The sequence below is a fragment of the Aureobasidium namibiae genome (assembly GCF_000721765.1).
Source record: "Aureobasidium namibiae CBS 147.97 unplaced genomic scaffold scaffold_18, whole genome shotgun sequence".
Lineage (NCBI taxonomy): Eukaryota > Fungi > Ascomycota > Dothideomycetes > Dothideales > Saccotheciaceae > Aureobasidium > Aureobasidium namibiae.
The window spans coordinates 525576-547515 of record NW_013581191.1 but is presented as its reverse complement, the minus strand read 5'-3'; the positions used below and the strand labels follow the sequence as shown (position 1 = coordinate 547515).

At 50.9% G+C, this 21940-nt stretch overlaps 7 protein-coding genes across 7 annotated transcripts; 4 read left to right on the top strand and 3 right to left on the bottom strand.

Annotated features, from left to right (window-relative positions):
- Positions 1–421: 421 nt before the first annotated feature.
- Positions 422–745, bottom strand: M436DRAFT_54569 (uncharacterized protein; the record flags this gene model as incomplete). Its single annotated transcript, XM_013568588.1, has 1 exon — positions 422–745. A coding segment is annotated over one exon (324 nt), but the record flags the coding sequence as incomplete, so codon positions are not given.
- Positions 746–1076: 331 nt separating this feature from the next.
- On the top strand, positions 1077–4332 carry M436DRAFT_54621 (U3 small nucleolar RNA-associated protein; the record flags this gene model as incomplete). The annotated part of the gene is made up of 2 exons (XM_013568592.1): positions 1077–1211; positions 1264–4332. The coding sequence occupies 2 exons, from the start codon at positions 1077–1079 to the stop codon at positions 4330–4332; spliced, it is 3204 nt and encodes a 1067-aa protein (XP_013424046.1).
- A 986-nt stretch (positions 4333–5318) lies between these two features.
- Positions 5319–6793, top strand: M436DRAFT_54578 (uncharacterized protein; the record flags this gene model as incomplete). Its single annotated transcript, XM_013568589.1, has 2 exons — positions 5319–5999; positions 6056–6793. 2 exons carry the CDS (start codon positions 5319–5321, stop codon positions 6791–6793), a joined length of 1419 nt encoding a protein of 472 aa, XP_013424043.1.
- Positions 6794–6880: 87 nt separating this feature from the next.
- M436DRAFT_75781 (uncharacterized protein) lies at positions 6881–10150 on the bottom strand (the record flags this gene model as incomplete). Its single annotated transcript, XM_013568782.1, has 9 exons — positions 6881–7030; positions 7067–7193; positions 7230–7820; positions 7857–7911; positions 7951–7968; positions 8005–8480; positions 8531–8995; positions 9058–9602; positions 9692–10150. 9 exons carry the CDS (start codon positions 10148–10150, stop codon positions 6881–6883), a joined length of 2886 nt encoding a protein of 961 aa, XP_013424236.1.
- Positions 10151–12418: 2268 nt separating this feature from the next.
- M436DRAFT_54535 (uncharacterized protein) lies at positions 12419–14664 on the top strand (the record flags this gene model as incomplete). The annotated part of the gene is made up of 2 exons (XM_013568581.1): positions 12419–12551; positions 12608–14664. The coding sequence occupies 2 exons, from the start codon at positions 12419–12421 to the stop codon at positions 14662–14664; spliced, it is 2190 nt and encodes a 729-aa protein (XP_013424035.1).
- An 872-nt stretch (positions 14665–15536) lies between these two features.
- Positions 15537–17039, bottom strand: M436DRAFT_75779 (CoA-transferase family III; the record flags this gene model as incomplete). The annotated part of the gene is made up of 1 exon (XM_013568781.1): positions 15537–17039. The coding sequence occupies one exon, from the start codon at positions 17037–17039 to the stop codon at positions 15537–15539; it is 1503 nt and encodes a 500-aa protein (XP_013424235.1).
- A 962-nt stretch (positions 17040–18001) lies between these two features.
- Positions 18002–20632, top strand: M436DRAFT_54810 (putative beta-glucosidase; the record flags this gene model as incomplete). The annotated part of the gene is made up of 5 exons (XM_013568611.1): positions 18002–18140; positions 18189–18308; positions 18356–18564; positions 18625–18921; positions 18974–20632. 5 exons carry the CDS (start codon positions 18002–18004, stop codon positions 20630–20632), a joined length of 2424 nt encoding a protein of 807 aa, XP_013424065.1.
- Positions 20633–21940: the final 1308 nt, after the last annotated feature.

The following is a 21940-nucleotide window of genomic DNA, read 5'->3' as shown; positions in this document are numbered from 1 at the left end:
GCAGCGAGAGGGAGGCAGCGTCAAGTTTTGGAGCGGCTTGAGGATTGTCAGACAGGATCAGAGAAAGGTTGGGTGAGGGTTGGGGAGTTGCTTTTCTTGGGAGGGTGGAGCACAGGCACAATGACGAAAGATTGGATCAAAGGGTTGGATGCGAAAAGCACAGAGGTTTGACAGTGCAAAGACATGGCAGGACAGAGCGGAAAGTCACAGAGGCACAAAGGTTGACACACCATCAGTCTCGGAGCCAGCAACAGAGCTCGCAGTCGAAACAGCACCCAGTGCTCGATCGTACAGAGCAGAGCCCAGTTGATAGAGGGAAAAGGACGAGCGACTCGAGTCGTCCGTGTCTTGGCGTGGAGGGGCGAGGGTCAGGTTGGGCTCGCTGTTGTGATGGGTCTGAGTGGGCGTAGCGTCGTTGTCGTCAATGATGGCAGACGAATCCGGCAGGCTGGACGAGGCCATGATATGTGCTTGCAAGACGGTGGTGAGCAGATTGTGCTCCGAGTTGGCTCTGGACGGGCGTCGAGCCTGCGGAGAAGCATGGAGACGCGGATTTGACTCCAACGGCATGCTGATGCTCGCCCTCTTGACTGCTGCACTGCTGAGACGAGCCCGGTCGGCCTCTGCATACGGTGCATTGTGGTCCAGCAGCGGTAGCGACAGAGGATGCGAGTATGAAGCACCCGACGAGCTCCTCCTCGATTTCCAGCTCTCGTGGCTTCCGGTTCGGTGCAGAGGCTCCATGGCTGCTCTGCCCTCAGCCAAGACCAAACGCTCTACCTAGGTACTCTCAGGGCGAGTAATGATACAAACGACGGGATGGTGCGACAAGAATATCTTGATTGGTAGGTCTGCTAAGAATACGTGTACAGGTTCATCAGGAGTTCAATGGCATGCGTGATGTCGCAGGATTGTGACATTCCAAGTCCCTGCAGCTTCCGTACGAGAAGCGTCGGCTTTAAGCGGCGATTGCTCTATATTGCATATCGCAGCTGGCCCAAGCGTCAAGAAATCGAAGAAGTTTCGATCGCGACTCTCGAAAGACATCAGCAGTCAGATTACATATCCCACACACAATGCCTGCCGCTGTCGCCACAAACGGCGGCTCTGGAGGCCGTCAGATCAAACGCTTAAGGACGACAAAGACTGACGAGGCAGTCGTCAAGGGCCAGAGACCAGTCGGCTCTTCGCGACTTTTTGCGCCGTACAGAGTAACTTCCTCTTTTGCACCGTCTTCGTTCCTTCCTGACTTGTTCCTCGTAGACTGTCGGTCTCGTATCGCCTACCGCCGTTCCCTTCACCAGCATCGCCCTGGGCAAGACAACCTTCCAACTCACCACCTCGGTCGGCCGCAGTCTGCAGACTTACGATTTGCGCCGCGGTCTCAATCTCGTCTTCATCTCTCGCCCTCAGACTCCCGAATCCATCACTGCCAGTATAGCTCACAAGGACCTGGTCTTTGCAGCATGGGGTGGCCAACAGGAAGAGTCGGACCGCGGTGTGTCCATTTTCAAAAGAGGCAAGAAAGTCGCTGAACTCGAGATGCCCCTGAACCACAAGAACAACATCAAGTCTTTTACCATCTTCGGCTCGTGGATTATCGGTGCTTGCGACAACCAGATTCTCGTCTGGAAGTCTTCCAACTATGAGCTCTACACCACCCTTCAGAGTATTACCGGCTCCGAATTTACCGGAACCCTCAGCAGCATGCCCACCTTGCTCAACAAGATCGTTGCTGGCAAGGACGACGGTACTGTCGAGATCTGGAACGTCTCAAGTGGAAAGCTGGTCTACTCTCTCCTTCCTCCCGCCGCAGACTACGGTGCTGTCACCGCTCTCCAACCTACTCCCGCTCTCAACCTCCTCGCAATCGCCTATGAGTCCGGTCCTCTGATCATTCAGGACATTCAAGCAGACAAGAAGATCCTTCAGTTCAACGCCTCGGCTCACGGCACAAATGGTCCCTCTATTACCTCAATCACTTTCCGAACAGACGGCATGGGTGCCGGAGATGATGGTAAAAGAGCTGGTGTCATGGCTACCGCTTCCAACGAGAGCGGCGACGTGACTTTGTGGGATTTGAACAATGGCGGTCGCAAGCAGGGTGTGCTCCGCGGTGCCCACGCTCCTCCTTCGTCTGCTTCGCCTGGCGGCGTCACAAAGGTCGAGTTCCTGCCTGGCCAGGCTATTATCGCGACGAGCGGTCTGGACAATAGCCTCAAGACCTGGATCTTCGACGAGAGCCCCTTCAACCCCGTTCCCAGGATCCTGCACCAGCGCAGCGGCCACGGTGCTCCCGTCACCACTCTAGCTTTCCTGCCCGCTGCTTCGGACGGCTCTGATGCCAGTGGAAAATGGCTTCTCAGTACTAGCAAGGACCGCAGCTTGTGGGGCTGGAGTTTAAGGCGTGATGGTCAGAGCACCGAGCTATCTCAGGGCAACGTCACCAAGAAGGCCAGAAAGCAAGGTATCCTCTCTTCCGAGGGCAGAGACACCATCGAAGCACTCAAAGCTCCTCCAATCACTTCTATTGCTTGCTCGCTCAACCGCGATGGTGGCATGGGCTCCATGCCTGGCAAGTTCCCCATCTGGCAGTCCGGCAAGGGCAAGACAAAGAACAGCACTGAAGCTACAAGCATGACTGGATGGGAAAGTGTTGTCACAGCACACGAGAACGACAACAAGGCTAGGACATGGTTCTGGGGTAGAAAGAAGGCTGGTAGATGGGCCTTTGAGACCCAAGATGGCGGCAATGTCAAGAGTGTCGCAGTATCGCCCTGCGGCACTTTTGCTCTTGTTGGTTCCGAGAACGGTGGCATTGACATGTTCAACCTCCAGTCTGGCGGCCACAGACAGCGATACCCAGCACGTCTTACCCCCGCACAAGCACAACAACTCAAGCTCGATTTGGCCAAGGCAGAGGAAGCTATTGCCCCCGTAGCAGACGCTGGCAAGAAGAAGTTCTACCGCGGCCAAGGAAAGCACACCGCTGCTGTCACTGGTCTAGCTGTCGACAACTTGAACCGCACCGTCATCAGCTGCAGTATCGATGGCAAGATCAAATTCTGGGACTTTTTGAGTGGTGCCCTCAAGCACGAGATTGATTGGTCTGGAGCTGTTCAAATCACTGGTCTGAGATTGCACCGCGGATCAGAGCTGGCTGCCTTCACCTGTACTGATGGCTGTGTTCGTGTTGTTGACATCACCACGTTCAAGCTCATCCGTGAGCTGAGAATGTCAAGATCGTCACAATCAAAGGCTTTTGACTTTGCCGACTTTGGCTTCTCCAACGATGGCCGCTGGGTCATGGGCGCGACATCCTCTTTCGTCTGCGCTTGGGATCTGCCGACCGGCCATTTGATCGATGTCTTCAAGCTCCCTTCGACGTGTAACGCCATCAGCTTCTCACCCACAGGAGAATATCTGGCAACAGCGAGCGAAGAGCATGTCGGTGTAGATGTTTGGTCCAACAAAACCATGTTCACTCACGTCCCTACTCGTCATATTAACGAAGCAGAATTGTCAACAATTGTTGCCAGCGAAGCACAAGCACCCACAGTCAATGGCGAAGGCAGCATCTCTGTTATAGGCGCATTGGCCAATGCTCCTGAGGTCGAGTCCAATGATGAAGAATATATCGACGTCGACCTTGATGACGATGCAAATCTGGATACTTTGTCGTCCGACCTGGTATCATTGTCATTGGTACCTCGCAGCCGCTGGCAGAACCTGCTCCATCTAGACGTTATCCGCCAACGCAATGCTCCAACCGCTGCGCCCAAGAAACCGGAAAAGGCTCCCTTCTTCCTGCCATCCCTGCAAGAACGACAAGCGAACCCCGTCATCGCGAACTCAAACACAACGCAAGACCTTGCCGCCATTGAGCAAGAACGCAGCCGCATCATGAAGATGGACCGCCAAAACACGATTTCAAAATTTACTTCTCTGCTGCGCGATGCTTCAGAGACCGGAGACTTTGCACCCTTCATCGCACACCTCAAGAGCCTCAACCCCGCAGCTGCAGATATCGAGATTCGCAGTTTGTCTTCTCCCATCACATCCTTCGATCCTGAATCAGATGCTTGCAATGAGTTGGTCGCGTTTGTTCGCGCATTGTCGTTCCTCTGCGCATCAAAACGTGACTTTGAACTGGGTCAGGCGTGGATGGCGGTGTTCCTCAAGGTCCACTCTGATGTTGTGGCTGAAGATGAAGAACTCAGAGCAAGTGTCAAGGAATGGAGAGACAGAGTTGTGGAGGAGAAGGAGAGAGTGGAGATGTTGGCACAATACTGTGGCGGTATGGTTGGGTTCCTGAGGGCTGCCCGAGTGTAGATCTAGTGCGTTTGTCTATTATACAGTACCTAGCGATGTTATTGTACCGTATCTGCATATCAAAGGAATTATCTCCGTACAACATAAGCTCAGGAATCGTGCTACGACCTTGCTACTTTCGAAACTTCTCATACGACTGTCTCATATCGAAACAGTCAAACCACAAACGGCTAGAGAAAAAGTGCAGGTGGTATGTAGTGATATTAGGTGAGTAGTCTAAGAGGTTATCTTGATAAATTGATGAATAGCGTCGCTCCCTCGGCAGTGGCTGGCTGTCGGTCGTGCATCACAATCTAATCAATACCTCACGAGTCAGTGAAGGATCCACGCTTGAATTGCGTTCGTCTGCATCAAGCTCCGCAATCCCTTTCGCGTGACAACTCAAACGATATGCCAACATGTCTGCTAACTCTCCTCCTTGGATCGTTGGACTCCTATTTACGTCAGCTGGCTTGTGTACAGCTGAACAACTCAACGTCTTCGAAATCCAGTCAGCTCAACAGTCACTACTGCGTGCTCCCTATGTGGCAAAGGAGGTGCCAAGTCCAAAGCTGAATAGCCAACCGCCGCGGCAGAGGCAGATGAAACATGCACATCACTGCTGTTCCTTCCTCTGAGGTATTTTATGCCCGATGGATGTGCACAGCCTTACATTCCAGCTGAAACCCGTACATTGCTTGGAAGACGTTCTGATGGAGCTAGCGCAGACGTATCTGTATTCTCAGCTCTGATCTGTTGCATCCAAATTAACGTCTGGGATTGTGAGTAAGGTAGGTAATAAGTCATGTTTCGCGGTCTTCTGGAGTTGAACCTCTTTCCTTCGTCTTTCTTTCCTTGCTGTCCTGTTCTGTCCTTCCTTTTTCTCAACCCTATGGTTTGAGGTGCAGAAGCTTGGTCTGCTCAACATGTCTGAAGGCCAGAGACTCATGTCAAATGGCGAGCCCTCCGATGACACCAACACCAGTACCCTCGCTTTCAAAAGGCAGATGTCCCTGAAGGATATCTCCATACCCTCCAAATCTGCCATCCTCCACACCATCAAACAAACCTCTTTCTTCCTCCTCCCGACTTTCGTTCAAACCACCATTCGCCCTTCCGACCAGCCTCCAAAACCCCTCCATCCAACCGCATGGCTAGACGGCATGCGCGGAATCGCCGCTTTCCTCGTCTTCATCTTCCATATCTCCTACGCCACCCACGACGTCGCTACCGCATATGCCCCCGATGGCGGAAAAACCGATCTCCTCCGCTTGCCGATTGTCCGTTTTCTTTACCATGGTCCTGCTATGGTGAGCATCTTCTTCGTGCTCTCTGGATATGCATTGAGCTATAAGCCTGCAAAACAAATACGAAAGGGAGAAACAGATGCATTGCTGAAGGGCTTGTCGTCATCGGTGGTGAGGAGGTGGATGCGATTGTATTTGCCTTGTGTGGCATCTACATTGTGTATTGTGGTGATAGTGAGGCTGGGTGGATATGATTGGACGAGGGAGCTTGCGAATGACGGGAAGAGGTTGACGGGGTATAGGGATAGACATGCTTGGCGGTATGACACTTTTGTAGAGCAAATGTGGCATTGGGGGAGTAGCTTCTTGGGGTTTGCGAATCCGTTTACGGGCAAGAGGATGTATTTGGATGGACATTTGTGGACGATTCCGCTTGAATTTGTGAGTTACTTTCAGTAACCGCTTAGGTCTTGCTGTGCTAATCGTTTGTGTTGCAGAGAGCATCCATTATTCTATACGCCACTCAACTCGGTGTATGCCGCCTTCGCACCAGATATCGCGTGGGCAGTCTACTCTGCTTGATGGCTTGGGCCCACTACATCGATAACTGGGTAGTCCTCCTCTTCTACGCCGGTTTCTTGCTCGCCGAACTCGATATCCGAAGGACCGCACTCGCCGCGTCGACGACTTTCAGCACGACTCTTGCACCACCGAAGCCTAATCTGCTCTGGACTATCCTCTACACTCTAACCTTCATAGGCGGCCTCTACCTCGGCGGCCAGCCAGAACAACATTGGGAACACGCACCAGGCTGGATGACATTGTGGTCACTCATCCCTCCATACATCCACGATCGCCATCGCTACTGGACTGGCTGGGGCGCTTTACTTCTCGTCTGGTCAACGTCGAACTCAGGCATTCTGCAACGCATCTTCACCAACGCCTTTACCCAGTACCTTGGCAAGATTTCATTTTCGTTGTACTTGGTGCATGGCTTCGTTATACACACTGCTTACTATGCATTCATTGAAGTGCTTTGGGGTGTCATTGGCGATGAGACGGATATGCAGAAGGAGGTGTCGTTTGCGGTTGCGCTTGTGGTGGTGACGGGGGTATTGGTGTGGGTGTCTGATGTTTTTACGAGGGCTGTGGATGTGCCTTCGGTCAAGTTTGCGAGGTGGGTGGAGGGCAGGATGATTGCGAAACCGAGGACGGTGAAGGAGGAACCGGCTTAGAGGGAGACCCTTACAATGGTATGATAGTGAGAGCGAGTTGATTAAAAGCCTAAGCGCAAGAAAAGGCACGCAAAGTGGCTGGATTTTCTACAGTAGCGAATGAACGATACCGGGAGGTTCCAACACATCGTGTTCTTTGCAACGACAGACAAGATGGTGATGCATAATGGGTCGACCATCTCGGTCCCAGCCCCTCAGCCTATCTCTCAATCTCGGGAACAAGATGTTCGCTCGATGCTTGTCCCATAATTTCATCCTCATGTCGGGAACAACGCTATCGAAATAGTCCTCCAAGCTTCCAAGATCCGGATCCTCCGTAGCTTTCGCCATGAGTTGGGCGTTGAAGCTTGGTGATTGAAACAAGTGTTTATAGAAATTCAGAAGTTGCCACCTCTCCCAGCTGTTCGCCTGGTGGAATCCAAAGGTCACAGCGGACTCGAGATCAATGTGGGTTTCGTAATATGCGTGGCAATCCCGACCCTCACGTAGGCGAAAGCAGCTACAGAATCTACCCGACAGTGCGTGCTCGACTTCAATCATGAGCCGGTAGATGCTGTACTCGCGTGGTGGTGGCCTGTAGAGCCGAACGCCCTGGTTCTCGAGATGTGAGATGTCGATACTATGAGCACGCATCAAGTCTCCTAGACACGACGCTTCGTACGCTGAAACTATGTCGTCAAAAGTAGCCTGGGAAAGCGCCAAGGTCAAGTACTTCTGAGCGAGTTCTTTTCGTTGTGAGAACGACTTGCAGTAACAGAAGCCAAATTTGATCCAAGATGAAGAAGTGCTGTCTGGTATCAGACCAATGGACGGCTGAATGCTCAGATAAAGGTCCAAAACATCTGTCTGAGATGTATCAAGGTGTAGCCTGTTTCCGAACCAGTCTGCCAATCCAAGAGTCTTGACTGCACTTGCCGCTGCGACATCCCAAATATCGTAAGTGGTTTTGAGTATGTTTGGGATGACACGCACTTCCGGATCCCAATGCTCTAGAAACCAGGTGATGTAAGCGTACTCGGTAGTTCCGCTGATTTGGATGTCATGCCGTTCACGTTCACAGTACTGTACAAGAAATTTGCTCAGACTGCCCTTCTGCAGGTGCAGCTGCAACACTCGAACTACATAGCGTACTTTGGTGAAGACGGCGGCGTAGATACAGATAAGATTGATCACCTCTAGCGCATCGCTGCAGTAATTGAAACCAAAGGTACTGCAGATGTGGTCGTCGGAAAGCACATCGCGTATGGCGTTGTGCAGACGTTCTCCATCTGTTGAAACGATATTCTTGGAATTCCTCATGACCATCAGTCTGAGAAAATCCGAATCGTTGGGTCGTGCCAGAGCCCTGCACACAAAGACATGTTGCGGCCAGTGCTGCTTCTGACAGACTTTGGAGCAATACCATGATCGACAAGCCGAGCATCTGTGCGCCGCAATGTTGCTACAGTGTCGGCAACGTTTTTGATCCACGCTTGTGATGGGTGGCATGTCATAGGTCTGCTCTAGCATAGACATGCTTCTCTCGTGATTGATTTTGATCAGTTCGGCCTCTTCTATAGGCAAAAATGTCACTTCTCGTTTTTTGGGTCCACCAAGCAAAGTTGCATAGCCAGGAGCTTCCAAGCAAGGTACAACTATCAGCTGGTGTTCTGTGGCGATGACTCCGCCAGCACCGAGCATCATTTTGCTACAAGCTGTCAGCAAAAAAGACGAAGCCGTTGTTGGAAACGAACGCACTTCACAGTTTGCGGTCTGCTAGAGAACGTTGCCACTTCTCTCTGCACTGTACCCAATGTCGACAAGGCTGCTGATGATTGCTGTTGGAGGTCACATTGAGTTGGAGCACGCGGACTAGTGATAATACGGGACAGAAGATCCTTGAGGAGCTTTGAGAAGTCGCGCAGTACTTGAAGCGACTGCTGAGGGAGTATCCGAGGCAACGTCCACATTGGGAAAAGAGTCTTGTGAGTCCCACGTATCTGGAAAGAGCCATGACTTTTGCAAAAGAGTTCACAAAAGAAACAGCACTTCTTGCTACACCCGATATAGCGATATAGTCTGTCAGTGAGTTTGTCACCGGTCCGCAGAGTATTCTCTGCATATAGAGTCAGTTGGACTTCCGCATGGACTGTCTTGGATGCTCGCGCGATTCGAGCGAATTGATCGGCCTTTTCCGAGTGCAGAAAGAAGTCTTTCCAACTTCTGGGGAGAGGAGAAAATCCTAGGGATGCCATGACTCCATTGAGGCTTCTCTCGTGTGATACCTTAGGCATGCCGGCAACGGCTCCTTGAATTGATTCAATTTGATGAACTTGAAATCTAACTCTGTCGCGAACTGTAGAAGGATGACGGCTGCGAAGTAGATCCGAGCCAGATACAGCAAAGAAGACCAGGCTCGCTTGAATTCTTTCTGATGGTGGCGGAAAGTTTGTCTGAGGAGGCCTTTGAGTGCAGGTCGCTGTCGTGGGTGTCGTAGAATACGGTAGACTCCCTCCAAAATACTCCTCAGAGATGTACGAGAGACTCGATGATCGCTTTTTGTGAACAGATAATGGATTCCGCTGTAAATCTCCTGGACAGATGTTTCTTCCTCTTGGACAGACAGACAGTCCACAGCTTCTCTGGAGGCGTGACTCCTCCCGACCCCACTGGATGGAAACTCATAACAAACTCCTTGGTTGTCTTCCCAGTCTCGGAGTCCAATTTGGCAAGGTTCGTCCCGGAAATCTTGGCTTCTGGGCGACATAACAATCTCCTTGGCTTTTGCCATGACTTCAAAAAGGATATCGGAGTGATATCGCACGCGTGACTGTTGATGATCAAATATCATGTTGAATATCTGGTCCGAATTCTTCGTTGGTGAATCTTTCGCGCAGCTTACTGCCCAGAGCGTGAGACATTAGCAACGCAATCATAAAGTGACAGAAGGTAAAACTCCAAGTTACCATTGGATGCGATGTTTTGAAGCAAGGCTTCTAGTCGTTTCAGGAAACTCTCATCAACAGCATCAAATCCCCCGTTCTTGCTGAATATGAAGGTTGCAGATTTATCCTTCGAATCCTTCAAATCCTCAACCAGAATGACGCTGGTGACATGTTTGGCATCGGCATTTCTCTTCCTCGACATCCGATTATTTCTAGCGGTTTTGGTCCTAGCCATGATTTCAGCCAGACGATCCAAGGTCTTCCGCTTGATAGCATCGTCTTTTGCATCTTTGACAACGATCAAATCGTCGAAATCGTCTTCGTCCAGATGTTCGGTCTCCGTGTCGTGATTAGCTTCGGGGTTCTCAGGGAAAGCTCGCTCGGATTGACATGTTCGACCATCCTGTTCCTGCAGACCTGAAGTCGTCTTCATGATCAGGGACAGGACGGCTGTGACATCAGATATCTGTCCTTGGAGACGAGAAAGCTCATTCGGTCTTCCTTGAGGCATTGCGGGATCCTGCCAACCATTCGCAGCCTTATGTACCTCTACTAGAGTGTTGTGTTTGATAGCGAAGCTGCTGTACTCTGACGAATATGCTGCAGTCGAGCTGAAGGCTATAACAGCGCTGTGGGTGAGCGGGTGTGGGCGCATTATATACTGTAGAGTTACCCCGCTTACCCTGCACGAACTCCCTCGTCTATCGAACCAATCGAGACACTCTGACATACTTTTTTGGTCTACATGAACGACAGAAATGCTCAGTACGCGGCGCTCCTGGCGACTGCTGGATCAAGGCCGGGGAGTGAGATCAAGGCGCGTGAAACTTCGGCTACTAAACATGGAGAAAAGTTCCAAGTTGGGCACCAACGAGGAAGCAGTAAACGTGACACGTTCAGATTGGGCTACAGCGTCGACAATCAGGGGCCAATAGGAGGAGTCATCTAGTCTTGAGGTTTACACGAGATCTGTGAGATAGTGAAGCATTCATAAGTTTCGACATCTTGTGCAGCCCCTCGTTTGTACGATCAAACAAAAGAGGAAAAAAAGTTGATACTGGAGCAAGCATGGCAGCATTTGGCGGTGTCAAATCCATTGTCGTTACCTATCCATGGAACGCAGTGATCCGGTAGGCTGACGAGCTATACACATGTAGAGTAGATGACAGAAGCCAGCAGCAGTGACCCGGTCCTCTTTACTCTCCTTCTTGCTCGAGATTAGTCAATCAATCTCAACATTTATCCTGAAAGGAGTCCCAGACGAAGTTCTGTCAACGGCATGTCACTTGCCGCCAATGAGCAACTCCCTCAGACGTCGCAGCAGCCTCCCGGTGCGGCTCTTGACTTCGAGGATCTCAGCGTACATATCAGCGGCGCTTTCGAGCAGCAGTATCAAGATCTCGAAGGATTCTCTTACCCAGGAATACGTTATAACGCGAGCCAGCCCCCCACTTTGATTCTTGCATGTTGGTTCTTGGTCGTGACATATCATTCGAGGATACATTGAACGTGTTCGTACGACTAAGATCAGGGCTGCTGCGCCGTATACCATGGTGTCTCCACCTGCACTCACTGTCCAGTCGATATTTGCACTTGACGTACATCATAGAAAAACAATCGGACTATTCAACACATGTCACTCTCATCTATGTTGGAGCTCCACCACAGATATATCGGCATATGTGTCTCCATGTATCATGGCTTCAGCTTGGTGGGCCCTGCTTTGTCCTTTCGAATCACCGACAGAGCTATTCATCACCTCTTAAGCCTCTGTCTCAGTTACGCTAAACGTCACGGATGCAATCTTCGACACCACACACTGGCAATCATACCTTCGCATCGTCGATACCGATTCTGCCATCGAGTTGGCCATAGACGTGACAAACGAAAGACCACCATATATGTGGTCTTTGGGTAAGCGCCTGCTCGATTACGGTTTCGCAGTTGGGAAATGGGTAGCAAGTACACTGTTCAGCTATGCGAGAGCGCCACGATTCCAAGGTGGACTTGGGGTACTGGAGAGGAACTCAAGGGACCGTATGGGTTGCCAGCGCTGGACATTGAACTGGAACAGCGTGGGAATCGGGACTTTGTTCTTATTGACTGAACGCTCCGCCGACTTGGCGGTACCTTATCAGCGGAATGCAAGGACAATATCGCAAGTGATTGGCAAGTTCTTGTCGCTCCGCGCGTCCAAGACCCGGAGTGTCGCGGGAGTGGTGGTATGACGACGCCAAGCAAAGCATACATCTTTGACGTTACGATCCAGACGACTGCATATCCTATACTTTATCTTCCCCTCCAGACTCTCAGATCAGTGAGCAAGTTGTCAAACTCTGATGGTGTTCGATACTGTTATCGCTGTAATTTTGCGTGCAATGCCTAGACATGGCGTCGGTAAGGTTCTAGGATGATGAACGTGGTTGCCCAGCCTTATGGCAAGACACTTGGCCTACGTTATCTCTGCTTGACAGCAAGACTGAGTCTGAACAGTGCGACTGCTGTGGTCTTGGGTCTTTGAGAATACTTCTTGGAAGCTTACGTGGTGGAACATATGATGGTCCCTGCCCTTGTGCTTTTTCAGTAGGTGATCTTATATGCACTTGGAACGACATCTCGCTGCAGCATCATCACACTATCATACGCCCTCCAACTACACACACACTAGAAGCTTAAAATCAGCTTGTGCTGTGCATACGCCATGGACTCAAAGGTCAAATACTTGACAGATGAAGAGATCAAGCAATTCATGAAAGAGCTGGACTCTGACAACGATGGACTTATCGAATACCGCGAAGTCGAGGCCAAACTTGATGAAGTGTCCAGGGAGATAGGTACAGACCAATTTTCACTCGTGACTCTTGTATCGTATCTGACACCGTCACCAAAGCACCTGAACCGGCAGAACACAATCTCCATCATGAGGACCGCGCAGAAAAACGACATCAATTTCTCCGAGGGTTCATGGGCACTAACGAAGACCATGTCCACCTTGCCGACTTTGAGGAAATCGTCAAGTCATGGCAGATTCCTTCAATGGAACAAGAGAAGAAAGAAGAAGACGAGCAAGCGAATTTCGTCAAGAAAATGTCTTATGCAAGGCGTCTCCGCGCATACTGGGAGGTCCATGGACCAGAATACGGATTTCTCGCTCTAGTTGTGTCTTTGCAACTGGCCTTCGGTATTTGGCAACTAGTCAAGTATCTCACCACCTCACCTTACAGAGAGACTTTTGGCTGGGGTGTGGTGTTGGCCAAGACGTCTGCTGGAGTACTCTATCCGACCATGTTTTTCCTGGTGTTGTCCATGTGTCGCTGGTTGAGTACTGCTCTAAGACGTTTCTACTGGATCTCTCGATTCGTCAATTGGGACCTTTCGCAAGAGTTTCATATCAAGATGAGTATCGTTGCGCTTATGTTTGCTTCTCTGCATGCTGTTGGTCACTTGACCGGAAGTATGCTATATGCAAGTCGACCCGCTCAACAAGATGAGGTTGCCGCATTACTTGGACCGGATGCGGTGCCCAGACCTTACGTCCATTGGATCAGGTCATTACCAGGATGGACGGGTCTTGTCATCTTTGGCATGTTCTGGGTCATCGGTGGAACAAGTCTACCTTGGGTCCGTCGCAGATCGTACGAGGTCTTCCAGCTTGGCCATCTGTTGATGTTCCCTATCTTTGCTTTGCTCATGGCTCATGGAACAATGGGTTACCTGCAGTGGCCTATGATGGGATATTTTCTGGCTTTCCCTGTTCTTCTGGTTCTGATCGAGCGCACCGTTAGGACTTGCAATGGTTTTTCGCCTCTGTCGGCATATGTGGAGGTTCTGGACAAGGAAACAGTCTGTATTACTGTCATGATGCCTGCCTCTCGCAATTTCGACTACAGAGCTGGTCAGTACGTTTTACTGCAAGTACCAGAGTTGAGTCGCTGGCAATGGCATCCCTTCACGATATCCACATGTATTGGCAATGAGTTGCAATTACACATCAAAACAGATGGCAACTGGACTGGAAGACTCCGCAGATTAGGATCTTCTCAAGAAGCTACGAAAATCAAGATCGGCATCGACGGACCTTACGGCGCTCCTGCCCAGCGCTTCTACGACTTTGAACAAACGATCATTGTCGGTGCTGGTATTGGCGTCACACCGTTCTCAGGTATCCTCACCGATCTGCAAGTCAAAGAAGAGCAACGCATAGGAACCCAAAAATGGCGTCCCTCCCCGTACCAAAAAGCTGCAGATTCACGCCGCGCATCGCAGCAACTAAGCCGTCAAACCACCGACGTAGCAAGCGACAGCGAAAAGACAGAAACAAGCACTCCAACCACCTCCGAAACCCTTACTCCAAAGCTGAAGCGGGAGGACGATGCACACCAAGAGCGAGATACATCAACAGATCTCTCGCGATACGATCTCAGCACCTACAAACGCGTCGACTTCCACTGGATGGTCCACGACCGCAACAACCTCCTCTGGTTCTCGGACTTGCTCAACTACATCACCACCACTTCCTCTTCCTCTTCAGCCCCTCACCACAGCAACGTCGATTTCCGCATCACCACCCACGTGACTCAGAAGCGTAAAGATTTGTCCATACACATCTTCCGCTGGTTGCTAGAAAAACACCGCACTGCTGAACACCCTGAGAGTCCGATCACCGGACTCATCAACCCTACGCATTTCGGGCGTCCGGATATGCAGATGATCATGGACAAGCATTATGAGGATATGTGTTTGTTGCTTGCCGCTAAGAAAGAGTTGTTCAAGGAGGATAGGAAGAAGATGGCAGAGTTGGGAGATGGAATGAAGGTCGGTGTGTTCTTTTGCGGTGCGCCGGTTGTGGGGTATCAATTGGCGGATAGGTGTAGGGCGTTGACGGCGAGAGGAAGAGAGGATGGGACGTTTGTAGAGTATCACTTTATGATGGAGGTATTTGGATGATTCTACGAAATCATGGCGAGTATGTTAATGGTATGATCTATTGCATAATTCTTGTTGTCGCATCAACAGACTGCTAAGGTACGATGGAGTCAAGATACAAACTTTACGGCCGAAAGAGCTTGCGACGACTGCCTGGTAGCTTTGATTGGAAATATTGATCATCATTGATCTACAACGATTCTTATTCCCGTCAGCACTATATACAGAGACAACTTTCCTTTACTGCTGAGCCCACTCCATTCCCCAAAACACCATGCCTACCAAACAAGCCACACACACCAACAAAAAACTCATCGTCGTCATCTGCGGCGCCCTCTCTCAATACTTGACCTTCTACTTCAATCTTGGACTCGTTCCTGCCGTTTTCGCATTTGTCGCGAGCTGCGGTGCTTTTGTCGCTGTTCATTTCTCCAACGAAGAAGCCAAGCATGGTCAAGGAAGGGTAGTTGGCTTGGGTTCGTAATCTTCTTGAAGAGGGGTCGACTAGTGACATCGCTCGGCATGGTGCCAATACAATCAAGTCTGAGAATTTCAGGGCGAGAACAACATCACACGCCGTGTTGCTGGCAGCGCTAGAGCTTGAGATCTTCGTTGTATCGAGCATGTCTGCTCTGGGTAATCTTTCCCCCAGAGTCGAGAGAGGATCTAAGTATGTCAACGAATGGATACCTCAAGTATTGGGTTGCACACTGTGAATCCGTAGCTTCTGCAGATCAGAGTATCACGGGTCAGGTGGCATCTGAGAGAAGCGATACAGAAACAACCCAGCTTGTGTGCTGAAGCGATCGACCACGGCGAAGAAGAGCCGTATAAGATGGAGTTTCCTCTGCCAAAACACGGATCCTGAAGGTGTATCATCCATATACGCTTCTTCATAGCCATTCTGCCGAATCTGAACCCAAGGGCTTTGGCATGATATCCCAACCAACCTCACATCCACTGATATTGGCACTATGTTTGACTGCAGTCATGCGTCCAAAGCCGGTGTCTCTGGTCTCGAGATACTCGGCAGGTATATGGGCTTGCTGCTTGTAGTCGTCACATTGGAAGCCGCTGGTTCCGGGGTACTGTCCAAGACTACGCAGATACTTCATCGTGCCAGCCAGAGAGACGTCTACTTGCCATGCTCCACCTTGAATCGCACGGTGGTACAGTGCTGCGATGACTCCAGTTGCAAGCAGGTAACCGCTTGCGTGATCAAGAGCCTGACATGGCATTGGACGGGCCGGCTCACCTTGATCTGCGTGCTCAGCTTCTGATACATTCATGCCTGAGCAGGTCTGTACCAGTGAGTCGAACCCACGTTGATTTGTCCAAGGCCCAGCTGGTCCAAAGGCTGACATATTAGCGATCACAATAGCCGGATTGATCTTGACGAGTTCTTCAGGAGATAGACCATATCTCGCGAGGCTGCCCGGTCGAAAGCCTTGAACAAAAACGTCACAGTGTTCTATGAGCTCCATGAGTTGGGCCTTGTCAGCATGTTCGTGAATGTCGAGCTGGAGTGTCCGCTTGCCACGACTGAATTCGCGGTCAATGTCAGGCAAATTCGGCAGGTTCGGAGACGTGATCCAGATCACATCTGCGCCGTGAGCGGCGAGCGTCTTGCCGCACAGAGGAGCTGCGATCACGCGACTCATCTCTAACACACGAAGGCCTTTCAAACACTTGGTTGATCCTTTAGTTCCCCGTCCTAGAAAGCCTGGACTACTGTCAGAGGTTAAGGGTTGAAGCAGTATCGGGGAGTCTGGAATCGCTTGTGATTGTGGTAAGGCGTCCCACTGACTGTATGACCGAAGAGCATATGCCGCAAGATTGCCTTTGACGGTCGCGGTGTCCTCCAGCTCAGCACTCCGCCATTTGGCAATCGCTTCGGCCAGTTGTTCCCGAGTCGATCCCAAGGGCAGCCCAACCAATTTCAGCATGCCATTAGAATGATTCGGGAAAGAGTCGTGGACACGAATGTGACCGTCAGCAGTTTGGTGAAGCCCTCCTATCGGATTCTGCGGTGCAGGACGTGGCTGTTTGTCAATGGTGTACAATCTTTCGGATTTGAACTCGATGATCGCATGCTGTAGAGGGACTTGGACTGATGGAACTTCGACTTGATTCCGCAATGCATGAAGCTGAGCAGCAGCAAGAGCAGACAAGGCGATTGAGCTTTGGGCAAGAAGTCCGATTCGAAAAGATGACGGCAGGGCAGGTTCGCTGTCGCCCTCGAGATGAAGACACGACAAGGCCTCTGGTGGAAGTCCAAGACCTGTCCACAACTCTTCAACAACGTCGGCCGCACCGGACGAGCTACGATCCACCTTGACGAGGCCCTCTGCCTTGACAGCGGAACTGCCATGACTGGTGCCGTGCTCGTGCCCCATGCTTGCGTCGTAGCGTGAGGGGAAGATCAGAAGAAGAGCAGATTCAAGGCACGATGACAGTCTTGATCGGGAAGAAAAGCATCCGAAGAGATGACCCGGGACTTCGCCGCATCATCAACCGAGGGATTGCGAGTGGGGAGCGTGAATCAGAGGGCGGAATTGCCGTATGAGGACGCGACCGAAAGTGCTGTGAAATCCCGATCGACGTGCCAAGTCTGGAGACTCACGTTCTCTACACCTCCATCTTTGCTTCTCCGCTCGTAGTTTTCACCTCCACAGAAGCGTACGACGTTCTTTCGAATGCGAGGAAGAAGACTGCGAGGGAACAGCAAAGTTCTATCTCAAGTTCTTAAGGCTCAACTCTCTCCGCGAAAGCTAGGTACGGTTTGACATTTTCGGAGCCGCCCACCTCCACCTACGACACCTCCGACAATGCCAAGCAGACCATTCCCAAGCCACCGCCTTCCAGACAACGTCCGCACCGCATACGACAGCGATCGATGCACCAGGTGCCTCCACATGGCTCGCTTCGTTGTGCCAGTTCCGTAGCCAAGATTACATCCAACATCTTGGTCGCGCTTACTTGCAGGGGTCCACATGCTACGTGACCCCGCAATGGAGGCCCGTGGGGTATTAGGGCCATCATTAATGTCTGGAGACCGGGACCGTGCCATCCTGATGCGGTGAATGTCTTCCGATCTTCGGCATGGAAAGCAGGACCGGATTGCCGTGACCATACAATTCTTGGTTCGACCGTGATTGATCTTACTGACTCGCTGATGAAAAGCCATGTGAACTACTGTCTAGGTTCAAGCCTCGAGAGTATCTTGCAATAGTAGGTACCCCACTACCCAACCTCTACTATGCCCTAATAGTGGCTGAGGTAGGTGGTGGTCGCCCTTATAAAAGGCATGCTAGATCCCAGTCAATAGATAGCTGAACCAACAGGCTTCACCTAGAAGATGTACAATCTGAAATCCAGTGTTGCAGCCCTTGTCCTGCTTGGACAGGGCATCTCTGCTCAGAACTCATCTTTCCAAAATTCTTCCTCTTCTTGGGATCACTCTCTCTACACCAGCAGTCCCGGTGTCTTCCCAAGCCGTATGCGAATTAAACCCGCTTTAGTGTTATCATGCTAACCCCATCCAGCAAACACAACTGGCATTGGTTGGGAAGATGCGCTTCAGAAAGCAAAAGACTGGGTCGCTCAGTTGACCTTGGAAGAAAAGGTCGCTGTGCTCACGGGCGAGCCGAAAGGCCCTTGCATTGGTGAGTCCCCATCCATACAATTTATTTACTACGCTTATACAAGACAGGCAACATTGCTCCCATTACTCGCGTTGGATTCCCTGGTCTTTGTCTGCAGGATGGTCCTCTATCGATCAGACAAGCCACATACGCATCGGTGTTCCCTGCAGGTATCGCTGCTGCTTCATCGTGGGATCGTGATTTGATTCGTCAGAGAGGCGAGTATCTTGGAGCAGAGTTCAGAGGCAAAGGTGCCCATGTAGCTTTGGGACCAGTGGTAAGCAAACTTTTTCTTGCCCTCCTGCTATATCACAACATCATACTGATCAATTCTCAGGCGGGTCCTCTTGGAAGATCAGCTGATGCTGGTCGCGGATGGGAAGGATTCTCTCCTGACCCATACCTTACTGGTATCGCCATGAAGGAGACCATCGAGGCTATGCAAGAGTCTGGTGTCCAAGCTTGTGCAAAGCACTGGATTGGAAACGAACAGGAGACGCAGAGAAATCCCGGTCTTTCACCCACGAACAAGACGATCGAGGCTGTTTCGGCAAACATTGACGATAGAACTATGCACGAGCTCTACATGTGGCCATTCGCCGACGCAGTCAAGGCTGGTGTTGCTTCTATGATGGTGAGTCATTCATTCGATCTGGACACTGACTGACACGCTAATGATCGTGCAGTGTTCGTACAACAGACTCAACGGCTCTTACGCTTGCCAGAACAGCAAGGCTATCAATGGACTACTCAAGGAAGAGCTTGGCTTCCAGGGCTATGTTATGAGTGATTGGGGAGCTACACATGGAGGTGTGGCTAACGCTGAAGCTGGTATGGATATGGACATGCCCGGCACTATCACGTTTTTCAAAGCTGGAACTTCCTACTGGGGCCAGAACCTCACCAACGCTGTGAACAACGGGACCGTGCCAGAGTCCAGAATTGATGATGCTGCTCACAGAATTATGACACCTTACTTCTTCCTTGGACAGGATCAGGATTATCCTCTAATCGACCCTACCAGCGGTCCCATCAATATTCTTGGTATCCAGCCTTACCTTGATACTTTCCAATACGGCGAGGCAAATGTCGACGTCCGCAGTAACCACGCTGATCTGATCAGAAAACTCGGATCCGCAGGTACTGTTCTTCTCAAGAACTCTAACAACGCTTTGCCTCTCAACAAGCCCAAGAACATCGCTGTGTTCGGCAATGATGCCGCTGATCCTGAGAATGGTCTGTACTCTCTGTCTCTGACTAGCAATGGTGACTTTGAATATGGTCATCTTGCTGTCGGTGGCGGTTCTGGCACTGGTCGTCTTACTTATCTCTCGACCCCTCTGGACGCTCTGAAGGCTCGCACCAAGCAAGATGGTACCCTCTTGCAGTGGAACTTGAACAACACTCTCTTGACAGACTCTACTCCAGGAGCCGCTTTTGGCGCAATCTATCCTTATCCTGACACTTGCATCGTCACAATCAAGACATGGGCTGCCGAGGGCTACGACAAGGTAAATCTGCTTCCTGACTGGAATGGCACAGCAGTGGTTGAAGCAGTAGCTGGCTGGTGCAACAACACCATCGTCGTGACCCACACTTCAGGTCCCATTGTCATGCCTTGGGCTGATCACCCCAACGTCACTGCTATCCTCGTAGCACACTTCCAGGGAGAGCAGTCAGGAAACAGCTTGGTCGACGTCCTGTACGGCGATGTTAACCCCAGTGCCAAGCTTCCTTACACCATTGCTTACAACGAGTCCGACTATGCTTTCGCTCGCATCACCAACTCTACCGAGCTGAAGCTCACTGAGGACCCCAACGCATGGCAAGCAGACTTTGAGGAGGGCCTCCTGATCGACTACCGTCACTACGACTACTATAACCTTTCTGTGCAGTACGAATTCGGATATGGCCTTTCCTACACCGACTTCTCTCTATCTGATGTCAAGATCGAGCGTCTCGCTCCCTCAAACTTGACTGCTCGTCCCGCAGCTGCTGCCACAGTACCCGGTGGTAACCCCACTCTCTACGACACCCTCTACGAGATCACGGTCAAGGTCAAGAATACCGGCTCCCTCGCTGGTGACGCGGTTCCTCAGCTCTATCTCTCTCAGCCAGTCGACGCCTCTTTCGGTCGTACTCCCACCCAGGTTCTGAGAGGATTCGAGAAGGTCGCGCTTGCTGCTGGACAAACCAGAACCGTCACTTTCCCTCTGATGAGAAGAGATTTGAGTTTCTGGGATGCCGTGCAGCAGCAATGGATCATTCCCTCTGGCAACTTTGGTGTCAGAGCTGGATTCAGCAGCAGAGATATCCAAGTCACTTCTGGCTTCAAGGTTCTGTAATGTACTCATGACGGAAAATCAGTATGTTGTTCGATGGGATTTGCTGATGTATATATGATCATAACAAATGTACGATTGAATCCCGCATCTTGCTAAACAGACTGTCTACAAGTGCTATGGTTTATGTGAAGAATATCGGTCAGAAGGTGCGTGTAACATTCCACGGCGGTGAGACCGCGCGTTGCATTCCCGATCAGCGGGCCGATGGATGCCGAAACAACACTTTGAGGCTGAAATTCAGCTTCAAACATATAAACCAAGGCCCCTCCTCAGCGTCTCCGCGTTTGTCTTTTCTTTCCATCTACTAGCTGTGCATGCTTAAATATGGTCCTTCCAAATCCTGGTCATGTCCCTGTGCTGGGACTGGGTGCCCATAGTCCAATTTCGATCGCAGTACAGGCCACGTTGGCGTGCTAATAACACCCGCTGGAAGTCTATTCCGCACAACAATATGATCGCATGGTAGGCACTTTGTCTGGAGCATCAGGAACTATCTGCTACTACCTATTCCTCGAGGAGCCGGCCGAACAAAAGAAATACCTGCCGTGAAGCCACTTGTTCCGTTCCGCGCATGCCAGGACTCGATGAATCGACCTCATAACACCATGAACATGAGCCGCGCTACAATTCCGCTGCAACCTGGGCGGTCTAAACTTGTGCTTATCACCTGGATGCTTGAGGAATGCCAACAACGTACAAGAATTCGTCAATGCCAAGCAACACCGCTGCAGCCAACAAGTAAGCTAATCGTCTATACACACCATGGACCATCTCAATACTTCCCTCCTCATGATAACCTTCAAGCTGTTATCCAAGGCGATTTTCATGACATCCAATAAGTATGGGTTCGAAGTTGCCATCTTGTTCTCAGGCGATAATCCGTCAAGGAAGGGGCAACAGCTGCATTCTGCCAAGCGCAGATCGGTATCCGAGAGGAATCATGGATTCCAGACAACTGGAACAATATTCACCGACGCACCGGAACGATGCGAATGATACGAGAGTAGTGATTGCCCTTGCTCATATCAGCACCGTTGAAGATGTCGACCTCGGAATGTAGGGCCCAGCATAGCGTCCAGCTTCAAAGATCTGGCTTTTCTCTTGTCTATCCTCGTTCTTTGATCTTACGTCGTACATTGGTCTCTGAACAATGCGATTTTGCGTGTGTGCTCTTCTGGGACTTTTCTGTCTTTTCAGTGTCAATTGTGCACAGTCATCATCAGTCGCTACATCGCATACCCTACACAACGATTCGAGTACCTGCAGCCGTAGGACGTCAATCTGGGCTGTGTACACCTCAGGCTCTTC